At 38.5% G+C, this 14,850-nt stretch overlaps 1 protein-coding gene across 21 annotated transcripts in view; it reads left to right on the plus strand.

Annotated features, from left to right (window-relative positions):
• PAM (peptidylglycine alpha-amidating monooxygenase) overlaps window positions 1–14,850 on the plus strand; it is a 149,576-nt gene that overhangs the window by 101,881 nt on the left and 32,845 nt on the right. For 12 of the 21 annotated variants that reach the window (XM_027605757.2, XM_027605758.2, XM_027605759.2 and 9 more), the window contains one exon: window positions 4,575–4,904. The exons of the other annotated variants lie outside the window; for them this stretch is intronic. In XM_027605757.2, the coding sequence (XP_027461558.1) occupies window positions 4,575–4,904 (330 nt within the window). The remainder of the gene's footprint in view (window positions 1–4,574; window positions 4,905–14,850) is intronic. 21 annotated transcript variants of the gene reach the window in all.

Consider the following 14,850-nt stretch of genomic DNA (forward strand, 5'->3'; position numbering starts at 1 on the left):
GGGGAACCTGGATCCAGTATAGTGATAAGTTAGAAGGTGGGCCCCTCATTCAGGTTGCTCCTTCAAATCCCAGTTCAGCTTCCTCCCAGATATGCAGGTTCGTCCTTCACCATTCATTTCCTCATCTAAAATGAGGACAAGGAGTATTTTATAGATATTAAATGTGTTAAATTGTATAAAGCAACTCAGCAAAGTAACTGGGTAATGCTAGGCTCACAAACACTGTTAGCTATTGCTATTGTTACCATGTGTAGTTTATAAAGTAGCTGTGATCTGTTACCTCTGCCAGCAATAGGTGGGGCAACTGTATATCCCAGTTTTCCAGGACTGTCCTAGTTCATGCCTGGTATAAATATTAACAACACCCTTTTTCTTCTCCAATTTGTCCCAGTTTGGGAACTAAATTACATGGTCATTTTAGCAGTGGGAGCCAGAATAAAATTAGAGAATAGCATTGTGAAATACGTATGTTGAAAGAGCTAAGAGAAAGGTGGGGTATAACCAAGGGGTGTCCAGGGGTCATGGGCTGCCATCACAGGTCAGCTCCACGGAGGCAAAGCCGCTTAAATACCGTTACGGACAGACTTTGACCTTGAAGGCAGGGATGAAAATCAGTTCTGAGGGAAGAGGGGAGGAGAATTTCAGCATGCCAATCAGATGATAAGAATCCCAAATGAGTCCTGGTGGTAGGGAGGGAAAAAATGACGTTGATATATCAGCATTGATGAATCAGTGGACTTTGTGATTCACTGGTGACAGAGGGACAAATCCAGTTTTCCGGATTGATTGACCCAAAACATATTTCATCATCAAGAGAGATACTATAAAAAAGGTGAAGTATGGGGAGAAGATTAAGAGCTCAATTTTAGACATGTCAAGTTCAAAATTCCTATGAAACAGACATCCAGGTGGAAATTTCCAGAGGGTGGTTTTGTATATCAGTTTGGTACGAGGAGAGCTCCAGATATGAGGGTCATTTGTCTGGAGGCAGCAGCTAAGCCTGGTGAATGGCTGATATTTCTTAGTAGGAAGAGGCCTTCACCAGGGGGAAGAAAGGATTCCAGGGAAAGACCTTAGAAAACACCAACATTTTCATATGTTGGGCAGAAGAATAAGAGAAAGCAAAGAAAACAGGTGGAGAAGATCTGGAAAGAACATTATAAGGAGAGAGTTTCGGAAGGAACCAGTGGGTCAAGATGCAGGGTCTCTTGGCTTTGGCAACTAGGAGCTCTTGAGCAACTCATGAAGAAGTCATACAGGGTGAGAAGGAAGATGTGGAAGCAGATGCCTTTGGCTTTGGAAAGAAAAGGGGATATGAGGAGGGGTGAAGTAGCCTTGCACTGTCCGATGTGGCAGACAGTAGCCACATGTAGCTATTTAAATTTGGATATAAATTAATTAAAAACAATAAAATTTAAATTTAAATTCCTCAGTCACTTTAGCCCCATTACAAGTTCTCCCTAGCCCCATGTGTGTAGTGGCTTTCATGTTGGGCACAGGTATAAGGCTGTTCCCATCAGCCCAGAGAGCACCGTTAGACAGTGCTGGAACTTGTTAAAGGACAAGGGAAGGCAGAAAAGTTTGAAAGACATACTATGTCGGAGGAGGGTCTCTCCTGCCTCCTTGACCGCTCAAGATAAATGCAGAGTGACTGTGCTTTTAACCTGAGTCAAGTCTTTGGCAAAGAAGCTGTATTGGAAAAGAGAAGAGAAGGGGAGGGGAGGGAAAGAGAAGAGGAAGCACATAAAGGCTCTAGGAGGGCTAGCCTCCAGAACACTGGGGTAGGGATAGTTCTTTCTCCAAAAACAGACTAAAAAGACAGAGACAGAAAAAGTGCAAATACAACTTCCTTTGCACAGCTAGGAAGCAAGTCACTACATCAGCCATAGTGACTTGGTGAGAAAATAGAGGGCTATAAAGTTAAAAGGGCTTTTTTTTTTTTTTTCCATTATGAAAATCCCCATACTTGAATATGAGATAAGAAGTGATTTTTTTTTTTTAATTTTAGGTAAACAACAGATTGAAACAGATGCCTGTGCATGTTGCAACTAGAGTTTATGTCTTTTTTGCTGGTAATTATAATAGCTACAATTCAGTGATACCTACTTTATGGTATACACTGGACTGGGCCTTTTACATTAACTTCTTGAAATCTGCAAAATAATTGTGAAAGGTAGTAAGTCATTCATTATCTTTATAATGTTAAGTAACTTGCTTAAAGACACAAAATAGCCACTAAGCATCAGGGTTGGATTCAGACACGGGTGTGAAATACACACCAACACTGGGCAGTAACAATCCAGGGAAAGACCTGAGTACTGCAGGGGCACAGACCAATCGGATGGTCAAGGAAGGCTTCTTGGACGTGAAACCTAAGTAAGATCTGAAGGCTTTGGAGCTAGTTGGTTACTGGGGATAGCGTGTCGCTGGAAGAAGAAACATCTTGGAGTTGACATTCAGGGAAGGGGAAGCCATATGGCTGTACCATAAACTGAGAAGAAAAAAGGGAATATTGAGAAATGAAACTGGGGTAAAGACCACACAACTTCCTCTGTTTATTTTCTCATCCATCCATTGCACTCAAGGTTAGATATATATGGCTCAGAAAAACACTTAACATTTTAGGATTCCATATATCCAGTACCCCAGAAGAGAAAGAAACTCTCTGGTTTGTGCCTAAGGATGTAGGAGATAGCCATCTAGTGGTCTCTCTCTCTCTCACACACATGTAATCTCTATAAATGAGATGCAGCTCTGAAGCTTTGTTTTCTTAAGGCCAGGGCAACCTGTGTGTAGCCAAGCCCATTAATTACATTGCTAAAGTTTTGTTTTCCTAACCCAGTGATAATTGTAAATGACAATTTCAAAGGAACCGGAGCACTCTGCATTTGCTATTTCATCACGGCTTTTAGATTTTTACGGACACACCTGAGTAACTGCATAGTTGCAAGTCTACGTTCCTCCATCAATATTAGCCTACTGACATGGATTCAAGTTTTAAAATGCTAATTTTTGTCTGTCCCTGAAATAATCTTGCGTCTTATTTTCTATATAAATGTTTCATCGCACAACAGCACATTAAACTATTTATGTTTAGTGTGGAGGGCAGGAGAATTTAGCAGTAATTGATTAATTTCTTTTCTGTGAGGCAAAATGCCACCGTGGCCTAACAGATTTGGTTGAGTTGTAATTTGCTTTGTTCATTTTACTGAGATTGGCCCTATTATTTGGTAATTATTTTTTGATTGAAGATTTCACCTGGGATAAGCAGCTTTCATGGGCAAGAATTGAAAACCTACTTTGAATCATTAAACCAAGACTATTTGTAAACATGACAGGATCTCTTAGCATCATTTTGGAGAGACTTCATATCGCCTTGCACCAGTTTGTAAAATAATATATTCTTTAGTGGAATGTACCACAGCTAAACCAGTTATCATTTTCACTTCCTACTGGTCATAAAAAAAGATTTTATAAATATTAACTGATCATACTATAAATGTAATTAAAACTTAAGCAATAAGACTCCACAGTCATAACCAATTTCATTAGCAACACTTAGAATAGGGTGAGGAAAAAGAAGAAATGAGTGTTTGTTACCTTTGGGTTTGACTTAGGAAAGCAGATATATGTTTCTATTGGGCACATAAACATGTTTTCCGTTCACATAGTTGATGTAAATGGATTTAAAGCCACAGATGTAAATGATGAGGATTAAAATGCTTCGTGAACTTTTCATGGTCATATCTTATATCTGTCATAATGCTTTATAAATAATTTATTGTCATGGAATTAGGTTATCATAGCCAAGTTTACTTTTTAGTATAGAATGACATGAAGTATATTTTACTGATGAAACATTCCAATGATATTAGTTTATTAAATTTTTTTCTTTTGTTTGAAAGTGATTTAAAGTATTGTTTTCTAGCAAAATTATTTTTCTGGAATTCGTTCTTTTCTTGTTTAAAATGAACAACTGGAGCTACTTACAGTAGCACTGCCAACAATATAATAATAATAAAACTTTGGTTTTCCAGTTTCCAAAGAGATGCATATGTGTTAGATTTCTTGTGTTTCATAGCATATGCTGAAAAATACACATTTAATTTCTTGTATCTTATCCTCTAATAGGCTTTGAAAGACAACTTCAAAGGGTTTTCCTTGAAGATAGCTGCTTTCTGATGTAGCTGTTGATAATATTTTTAGAAATCTGATGAACTCTAACTTCCAAATCAATCCAGCTATACTGTGAAAACCATTTATTGAAACATGCCATGCAATCACATATGCATCGTTTTGTTTCCACTAATATGCAAATAGAGGTTATCTGGTGTTACTGGCTCCGGAGATAACAGAATAAATATGTGGTATATAAAATGAAATGTGAAGCATATTATTCTTTTTTCATTGTTCTGGAAAATTATCTTTTCCCCCTCATGCTTGAACATCTGAGAGCAGCCTTCTCTCTCACTTACTATGACGAATCAGGAGATGGTATTCTTTAGGCACAAAATCTTGTAAATTTTGCAATCTTACCAACCCTCCGCCCCTTATCTCTTCTCTTTTTTCCACAGGTGATTTCTATTCACTACTTTCCAAGCTGCTAGGAGAAAGGGAAGATGTTGTTCATGTGCATAAATATAATCCTACAGAAAAGGCAGAATCAGAATCAGAATCAGACCTGGTAGCTGAGATTGCAAACGTAGTCCAAAAGAAGGATCTTGGTGGATCCGATACCAGAGAGAGTGCAGAGCATGAGGAGAGGGGCAATGCTATTCTTGTCAGAGACAGAATTCACAAATTCCACAGACTAGAGTCTACTTTGAGGCCAGCAGAAAGCAGAGTTTTGTCATTTCAGCAGCCCCTACCTGGTGAAGGCACCTGGGAACCAGAACACACAGGAGGTGCGTTTAGGGCTTCTTTGAAAGAACAAACTATGAAATGCTACCATCCACATTAGCAAAATCTGAAGGGAATAAAAATACATGGGTAAAAAAACTTACCCATCAAAAGAACTTATCAGAAAAAAAAAAAAAACAAAAAAAAATTACTCAGATCTGGGTTATCAGATATCACCTTTGTTTGAGTTTTTTTGTTTGTTGTTTTGGCCCGATACCACATAAATTCCGTTTCCATTCAGTCGATGAGCCAAAATTACCAGGGCCAAAAATATCTAGATCACGTTGGGGAGGGTGGCACATGAAATTCAGAGTAACAAATTCTTACCACATCGGTATTCTCTATTCTGCTCGATGGAAAGAAATGGAAAATTCAGCACATGATATGCAAAGTTTCAGTGTATGAAATGCTTATATGCTGCCTTCTTTTAAGGTAATTAAGTTCCTTGCAAAGGAATCTTATACTTCCAACATTCTCTTCCAATTGATTTGCAAAATACAACCATTTTTATGACTTTGATTTCTTAAGTTCCATTATCAATTACTGTCTTAATTGGAAAATTGAGTAGTTATTTCTGAGGGGACCTCCAGCAAGTTAGAAACTTGGAGATTTTTCTTTATTTCTAACTAGGACTGTCTTCCACATTTAGAGGACAATACCTTATTCCCTTCAGGTTTCTGTGCCAGCAAGCTATGGATGTCTCATCTTCGTCTTTCACTGTGCTGTGGTCTCTGTCATATTGATTGTGTTTCATGTTACTTGCTAATGTGGAAAGCCAGGTAATACAGCATGTGGAGATAATCTCTGAAAAAGTAACGGACATGGGTGCATGGCAGCCATCCACGCGTGGCCTGGAATGGCGCCGGCTGCCAGCTTGGTGTTTTCAAATACAGCTTTGCAGGAAGCCATGTTAGTCAACACCCAGCTGATTTTTATTTATAATTGAAAAAAATTAGCATGAGGTGCCTTTTGCTCACACAGAAGTTTCAAGCACTGTCTGTTGGGACTGATCGAATAGTTTCAATGGGATATTAACTGGGACCCAGATTTTTGTGTCTTGATATTTAAATAGGATCAGCCCTGCTCTGACTCCTTCTAAATTTATCTAATGAAACTATTTCTCAAGAGGGGGTACCCAAATTGCATTGCATCAGAATCACGTACGGTGCTTATGAAAAATCTAGACTCCTGAATCCTATCAGAGAACAACCGAATTGACATTTCTGAGTGTGGTGCCTAGAAAATCTGCAGTTTATCATGCCCCTATCCATTCCACAGAGAGACTTGAGTGTCTTTCTGAACCTCTATATGAAGGACAGTACATGGTAACTCATACAACCCGAAAATATAAAAGGCAGAAGGGCCTTTTTGGTGAGAATACAATTCTGTTCAAGTGTGAAGTGTTAGAGTTGCAGCATACTTCATTCCATGACTTTTCTCTGGCACTCCTGAATTTGAAATAATATGGCAGTTATTTATAGGTATCATAAGTGTCCATCTAAAAATCATAGTTTGACTTAAGGCACTGTATTCCTAAAACCTATTTAGCTTTTCTAAGAAAGAAATATTTAAAATACCCCCAATACATTTACTTGCTAGATCTCATACCTCACAGGGTGGTCAAAATGGCAGTGCCCAGGGAGAAAATGTTTCTGCAGGATCTGGGTCAGGAAATTTCCTTTCATTTTAAATATGTGGGTAAATGTCACTGAATTAAATAAAACAATGAGTCACAGAAACATACAGCACAAATCCTAATTATAGAAAGGAAATGTGCATGTATTTCCTTTCTGAAATGATTTATTTTAGTGTTACTTCACTACTCTGATTCAAAAACTTTTGTAAACATTAAATTCAAAATAGCAAAACTTGTTTTTAGGTAAGCTATTTCTGAAGGCCTTTTTCTTTTCAATTTTCTTTCACTGTTTACCATAACACAACGTAATAGCAAACCTTAATTGAGAATGTTTCATTCCTTTGTATAAGCTGGAAAAAGACCTATCCTCAGGAAGCTTCCATTTGCAAAGAAGAAAGTAGGAAGTTATTAGCATATAATACCCTAATAAAATATATTAGTAGTCTAATTCATGTATATTTCCCAGGGCATGAGTAAGGGGAATAAATTTGATGGATAACTTTCCCTTGGTTTTCTCATACCCTTTCTTTACTTTAGACAAAACTGAGAATGGGATCCTAATGGTCTGGAAGAATTAACTGTCTCCCTAAAATGGCCAGTGTTCCGTAAGGAATTATATTAGCTTCAAAGAAGAAGGTGGTTTCTCATATGGAATTATTACAAAAACAAAAATGTAAGGCTATCATTGTTGCTCAATATGATAACTCATACTCATTTCAGATATCTTTGACACTTATTTTAATTTTCAAATGGAGACACTAGAGATGTTAACCCAATTTCGATGAGGTCACAGAGTCTGAGTTTAAAACTTGGACTTTATGACTGAACTTAAAAGTAGAATGTGCACGAAAGTTCTTTACACTTCATTGCAGTTGTGCTCAAAATACTGGGCTAATAGGTTTGCCCAGTTAAGATATACCTCCCGGGAGCTCTGGACCATCACTGCTTAGAAGCTGGAGACTTCTACTCCGAACCCTGTTCCGATGTCCATAGTTCTTGGCACTAGCGCAACCCAATACAGGTGCATTTTATGCTGCAGCACTTTAGATTCCACTGACTGGACCATATTCTGGAACTGTAATACAGTAATGGATTCCATACAACTGATTTGAGTGGTCAAAGTGAAATACTGATCAGCTCAAAAATCTGGATGTGACCATGTGTGGTAGGCCCAGGACTACCTAAGGGTTTCAAAAGCAGCACCATTTTGTAGACTTTGAGATTGGTCTGAATTCCACATGGTCCCACACCCTGGTGACTGCCTTTAACATTGAGTTCCCACCTCATAATGGGTTGAGTATTAGTGGACACAAGCTCTTTGATGAGCACAACCGAATCTTCCAACTTTGCTGTAAAGTCTTTACCATTCCCAAGAACAAGATGGCTAAGTACTGTGTATTTAGTGTGTCTTTAAGAGTGCAAACATCCACAAATAGCACCGTTTATAAGGTCTTATCTTTGTGACCTTTGGTGGGCCTGTTCTGAAGACTCTTCTCCCAATAGTCATGGAATTTCCTGGACAGGTGCAACTAGACTAGCCTGGAGATTTCCAGCTATTGCTGGAAAGGGTGTGCCTCAAATGGGAAGCAGTGGTTGCAGACTCCACACCACACACACACATGCATGCACACAACACACACATGTGTGTGCACTGCATGCACACAATACAGCTTGCCCCAGAATGATTCTGCATTTGGCCAAAATAAAATTTGAAAACCATTCCACAGAGGTGATATGATGTGGAACACTTCAGGCTCTGGAGCCTGATTTCCTGGCTTTGAATGAATGCTAACTACACCAATAATTATGTGATCTCTGGGAAAGTTTAAAAAAGAAATTCTCTGGGCTTTAGTTTTCTCATTGATAAAAATGAGGATTATAACAGTACATTCCTCATAGGGTTGAAGTGAGGGTTAGATAACATTTCTTTGTATCAGAAAATACATGGAAAGTGCTTTGAACAGGTTCTGGAACACAGAAACTACTTAATAAATGTTGTAATGCATTAACAATAATTACGATTATAATTGTCACCACTCATGTCATGTTGGATTATGATTTCGAAATTTTATTTTATTATTTTTTTTAACAAAGATTTTATTTATTTATTTAACTGACACAGAGAGACAGCTAGATAAGGAACACAAGCAGGGGGAGTGGGAGAGGGAGAAGCAGGCTTCCCGCCGAGCAGGGAGCCCGATGTGGGGCTTGATCCCAGGACCCTGGGACCCTGACCTGAACCGAAGGCAGCCGCTTAACCAACTGAGCCACCCAGGTGCCCCAAGATTTCAAAATTTTAAACACCAAAGGAATAGAACTAAATATCAATTACTTCAACTTAAGCAGCATCCATGAGAGAATTTTCTTGGAATGTGTAGGAAAGCTGTAAAATTTGGCACTCCAACTTGATAAATTCAGAAAATGACTTGGCAGTGTTCTACTGTAATGGGAGTTGTGGCTCTTGAAATCTCTGATCACTTATATCGATCTGTCTTGATGTTTGCCTGTGATATATGATGTACAGTTGTGAAAATATTCAACTAGGTAAACTGAGAAGCAAATACACTCCATTTTACACTTAACAACATTTGGTTTCTACCATTAGTCTGATACCTATATGAAACAATATTAGTAGGATAGGTATAAAATCTTAGTCTTTATTCTAGTTGCCTTCTGGAAACCAAACTCATTGAAAAATAAATTTAAAACTACAGATTGCTATTCTCGGTGGCAGACTTGATTGGACTACTATTTGCTAGCCTGATTCAGCATATACTGCATACCTCTGGACATCAAAAAATAATATCTGCATTTGTGTGATGCTTCTTATCAGTTAAAAGAACTCACAGACTTTTTAAATATTCTTATGAATATTTGGATTTTACTTAATTTCTATGGACAACTTTTAACTCACTCAGAGTCCAAACTTCTAACATATTTCAGTCACACACTTACCGCTAAGTTCTTCACATCTTACAGGATTCCCAGGGTAAAAGAAAGCATTCAATTGGCTGAATTTTCTCTCTGGAGGGAATAATAAAATAATAAAAACACATACATAGCCCTCCCTGTGAGCCAGGCGAGGTGTTTTAGAGGCATTAACTTATTTAATCCCCATAACAACCCTATTTATAAACCCATTTAGAGAGGAAGAAACTGAGGCATAAAAAGATTAAGTCACATGCCTCAAGTGCCATAGTTCAAGGAACCACAATTCAAAGCCAGTCAGACTTGCTCCAAGTCTTGGTTTTTAATCACTGTTATTTTGCCTCTCACAATAACACAAAATAGACAGACACATACATACATACATACATACATAATAGTAAGAAGGAAGGCCAGAGGGAAGCATGATGGCTGGTTTTTTTATTGTTATGTTAATCACCATACGTTACATCATTATGATGGCTGGTTTTTGTCCAATCATCCCATCATTTCATCTCATCTACAATTGTAATTAACACTAGGTGTAGATTACTTTTTCTTTTTTAAGATTTTATTTATTTTATTTGAGAGCAAGCATGAGCAGGGGGAGGGGCAGAGGGAGAAGCAGACTCCCCACTGAGCCCAAGCAGGGAACAGGGGACTTGTGGAGGGGCTTGTGGAGGGGCTTGTGGAGGGCTGGATCATGACCTGAGCTGAAGGCAAATGCTTAACCGCCTGAGCCACCCAGGCGCCCCTAGGTGTAGATTACTTTTGATCGTACTTTCTCAGTCAGTATCCAAACGTTTGACCAAGTTTAAGATCTCATTTGCAATTAAATTTTAAAAAGAAAAGAAATTCTGCTAGTGCTTTTGAGCCCTAGTTATGTCTTAATTCTCTTCCTCACTTCATCCCCATTAAATGAAACATTATAATTTAAGTCTTATTTTCTTTCTGACTTGGGGATAAATATTTCTCCTGTAGTTTCAGTTAATTATAGTTACTGCTGGCACTTCTGATGAATAATAATCCCTGACCAAAATAAGGCATCTTTTCCTCACTAGATGAGAATTTGCAAGTATAGAAAAAGCCACCACTGCCTTCTGTTCTTGTTGAAGCTGTCTAGTGATTTCATCAGGGTCTTTTACTTAAAATTAAGTGTGAAGAGCCCCGTTCCACTGAAGTGAAATCACAGCTCTGGGTTTGAAATTATATTTTTTCTCAACTTTAATTCTGTTAGTTCTTCTGTAACACAGATGAATGAATGCCCTTTTAAATGCTTATTAATAATTTCATATGAAAGCAGCATTGATCACTAACATTAATCTCTCTCGGAGAGGTATAATTCATTAATTCTTAGTGATTTACTGATACAATTTTAATAGTAATGTTTAATTTTTTTCTGAAAGTAGTAACTTTTTTCCTGAATATACAGCCAGAATATGGCTGCACATCTACCTTTATAATGCATGTAAGAATTCTTCTGAAATAATCCCATTATCTGACATCTGAATTTAAGGCAACTGACACTTAGATTTGGGAATAGTTTGCCCAAGGTCATGTGTAAGAAATTTGTGTTAATTTTCAAATTAACACTGTAAGGCTACAACATTAGTCATCTACTGAATCACTTAAATCTGAACTCTAATTTTTAACTTCTCCATGATTGAAAATATTAAGTTTAAGTTAGAACGCAAATATATTTTATCATATAATTTTTTGAATAAGGATTTGAAATATTTCTTAATTGGGGTTTAGGAAATAATCATCCTTGATATTGATGACTGAAGTCTGGCCCAAGCCTATAGTTCCTCTCCTGTGAAATGAGAAAATGACCTGGGATGAGCCAATACTGCACTAGCATTCTGTGATTCTCCTGTAACGATGGGCGGGGATTGGAAGAACCTCAGTATGAATTCCATATACACATACCACCGGTCCTAAATGATTGCCTGGATTCTTGATCATTTCATCTTAAAGGTCACAGCCTTTAACCACCTAATGATGAAAAGGATGGTGACACTGGAAGCAAAACATCAGTCAACCAAACTAACGTTCACAGAAGAGAACATGAACTCAGTTTTCCTTTAACTATTTCAGAATTTCCAGTGAACACAGGGACCTAGATCCTGAGAATTTTTGAGGTCTTGGGTAGGCAGTCTTAATTAAATGTGCTATGGTATTTGAAAATGAAATTTAAAATAATATATAATATTATATAAATAATATATTAACAAAATACAATCTCTCCAAAAGTTTTGCCACACACAAAGTAGTTCTCCTTTGCATTGACTTAGTACTAAAAGAACCAGGTTGCTCGCAGCGTTAATTAACCTTCTTATTTCCTTACGTATTACCTTTACTGTTCTGGAAATTCACCAAAAGTATACATTTTAATAAGTACCTTCCAGATATTTACATTGCTTTTCCTTCTTGAAAATTTCCAACCTAAAGGGACTCTCATATGTAACAAAATAGGCTGTTAACAACCTCTCAGTCATTGCTTTTTGCAGACTTTTGAGTGCCTGCCAATCTAAGGTCAGTGATAATTGGGATCATTCATAGCCAGATTAAAGTTTATTACCCAGTATTTCCAATATTTTATGAAATTCACATTTGTCCCCAGACAGTATAGTTATTTTGGTCACTGCATGTATTTCTTATCAGAACTAGTATCTCTGGACCTTCACAAGCACCTAGCTTCCGGTGCCTGTCGGTGAACCCCTGAATAGAAATGTTCCAGGAAACATGATATTTATTTCTTTTCTTGAATGAAAATAATTAACCAATTATCATTTTTATTGAGTCTCTTAACAGTGTCTTCAGCACAGTGCTGGGGTAAAAAGAGATAGTACAAGGGAATTACAAGATGATAAGCGTGTTTAAATGCTGGTTGGCAATGTAGACAAGTAGAGCCTGGATCACAGAGTTCCATCTAGTGTATTTCTTAGGCCGTTACAGTGGGCCAGGCCCTGCGTGAGACTTGGTGAAAATAGTAAATACGACATGATCCCTGCCCTCAAGAAATTCCATCTGGTTGCAGTGCTTCTGGGCTCTGAGAATCTGTTGAAAGCAATTCAATATATCCATTGTCATGATGTTCAAGGTTCCCTGGAAGCCCATCCAGACTCTTCAGGAGCCGGTGAATGAGCACAGAATGATGACCACCAAATGGACAAGCTGTAACTGAGATGAGAATGAATGACATATAACCTGAAATTCAAGCAGCTTTAAAATAATTTAAAACATTCTCTTTGGGGAATGATTTATCCATCTGTTGATCTGTCTAGACATATCTAATTGTCAGGCTTATACCACTATTTCCAGAGTTCACGTTCAAAAACACAGTTTTAATCATGTCGCCCCATGCTTGAAAACCTTCAGGGGCTCCCAGTTGCCTGGAGCAGCAATTTGCGTCCTTCTTTCCTATTATGTCAAGTGTAATAGATGATGAATGTTATTCATCTGAGCAGCCCCATTCACATCCACTGCTGTGCCCAGAACTGTTTGCAAATGTCAGCGTACCAGCTGCAACTCTGTCCCTTTCTCTTCAACTCAAGAAGGCGTATCAGAGCACGTGAGTGACAATGACATTCTCGTATGCTCTAATGTATTTCAAAAGTAAATTATTCCCAAACTCTGTGCTTTACTGCTACTAATAATGTACTTGCAGCAGGCCTCAGAATGAATCATCGTAGAGATCAAGACACCGCAGCTCAGACTCACATTCATTCATTGTTAAATCCATAACCCTTCGTGTGGTATAAGGCACATTGTCCAGTCTAAACTAGCTCTCCAGGTCTGTGAATCCTGCCTGCCGCTGCCCTAAGGCCTCCTAGACATACACAGGCATCTTTCCGGATTACCTAAAGATCTTGAAGCACATTCTGCGCTTGTAAACATCCTCACTTTTGAACTTTCTGACGGAAATATTCTCTGCCGTCTTCTGCACTCAGCGAACCCCCACTTACCTTTAAGTGCAAACACAAGTGTTTATTTCCCTGGGAAACCTCCCAGGTGTGACCTTCACCCTGCCCTCTCCCAGCCAAGCCCCAGGAAGGATTACGGACCCTTCCCTGTGTTCTGGCACTGCATCATGTCATAAGTATTTGGTTTCCATTCTCTCTCATTTCATTCTACACGTTCTTCAAGGCCAAAAACCATATTTTACTTCTTTGTGCTTCCGGAATCTAGCATAATGACTTACATAGACAATACACTTAGGGAATACTCGTTGACGATGCTTCAGCCAAAGTTGTAGGCAGAACTGATCTAGGCATTCCCTTGTGCTGTCTCATTAATTTTTACGAAAGAAAAATTAAATGTGCAAGGGTAAAGAGACTTTGAGTGAGGTGGTACTGTTTCCTTAAGTACAGTTGGGGAAGCTACGTCGAGTGTGTTTCCTCACCCCAGCATCGTCTCAGGCTTGCAGAGACTCATTATCCAGGTCCTGTGCCTCCCGTTCTTCCTCCAGTCTGTAGCTCCTGTCTCTAAGGATTCCACTGCATGTGGCCACGTCCTCCAGAAGATGGGAAGGAGAAATGAGGAGACTCGAATTGCTACTTTTCTACTTCTCAGCATCTTTACTGAAGCATTCGAGAGAGAAAGAAATATTGACACTTGCTACAGTAGATCTCACAGTATCTTCATAACTTTACATGCACAGTTGGTAGAGCGAATCCATACACCATGCCTCTTTATTCATGAGCACATTTATAAAAGGAATTAACACAAATAACCCAGGTGTTCTCTAAGTATAAATGTATTCTGATGAGAAATGAAAATACCTTGCAAATTGTCCAGTCACAAAGTTTCCGTTAGGTTTCCCTTCTCTGATGGTAGGAAACCATGCAATACAAGCAATGAAAGTGTGTCTCTCCGTACCCATTGTTACAGGAACACTCACGTTCAGAGGAATGAGATCGGTATCTCAGATAGGTTCCTTGTACAAGAGGTAATCAGTCATGGTTTATTATAGGGTCTCATGTATATTGAACATCCAGAATTTACATAGGAGTTAGATCACTCGTGCGCACACGTGCGCGCGCATGCGCGCGCACACACAGACACACAGGCTTCTTGTCCATGCTTGCTATTTATTCACATGTAAAAGCTTTGAATTAAAATGATGCCGTCCATGTTGCCATATTTCCCCAAAATACGAATTTTAAAGAAGAGTCTTATCCAGAAGAAAGCAGGCTCAGATTTGCTCTTTCATGACCTAATGGTAAGCTGTTTTTACAGGCATGTTATCGACAGGGAAAGTGGGCATACGGTCCCCAAACCAGTTCACAGGCACTTCTTTATCTTGTAGCTCGGGAAGCTGGCTGGCATGTGCATGTGGTATATTGATATAGAGCATGGCTTGATTTTGTTTCCCTTGCATCTAGTGA

This window comes from Zalophus californianus, chromosome 5 (assembly GCF_009762305.2).
Source record: "Zalophus californianus isolate mZalCal1 chromosome 5, mZalCal1.pri.v2, whole genome shotgun sequence".
In the NCBI taxonomy this organism is placed as follows: Eukaryota; Metazoa; Chordata; class Mammalia; order Carnivora; family Otariidae; genus Zalophus; species Zalophus californianus.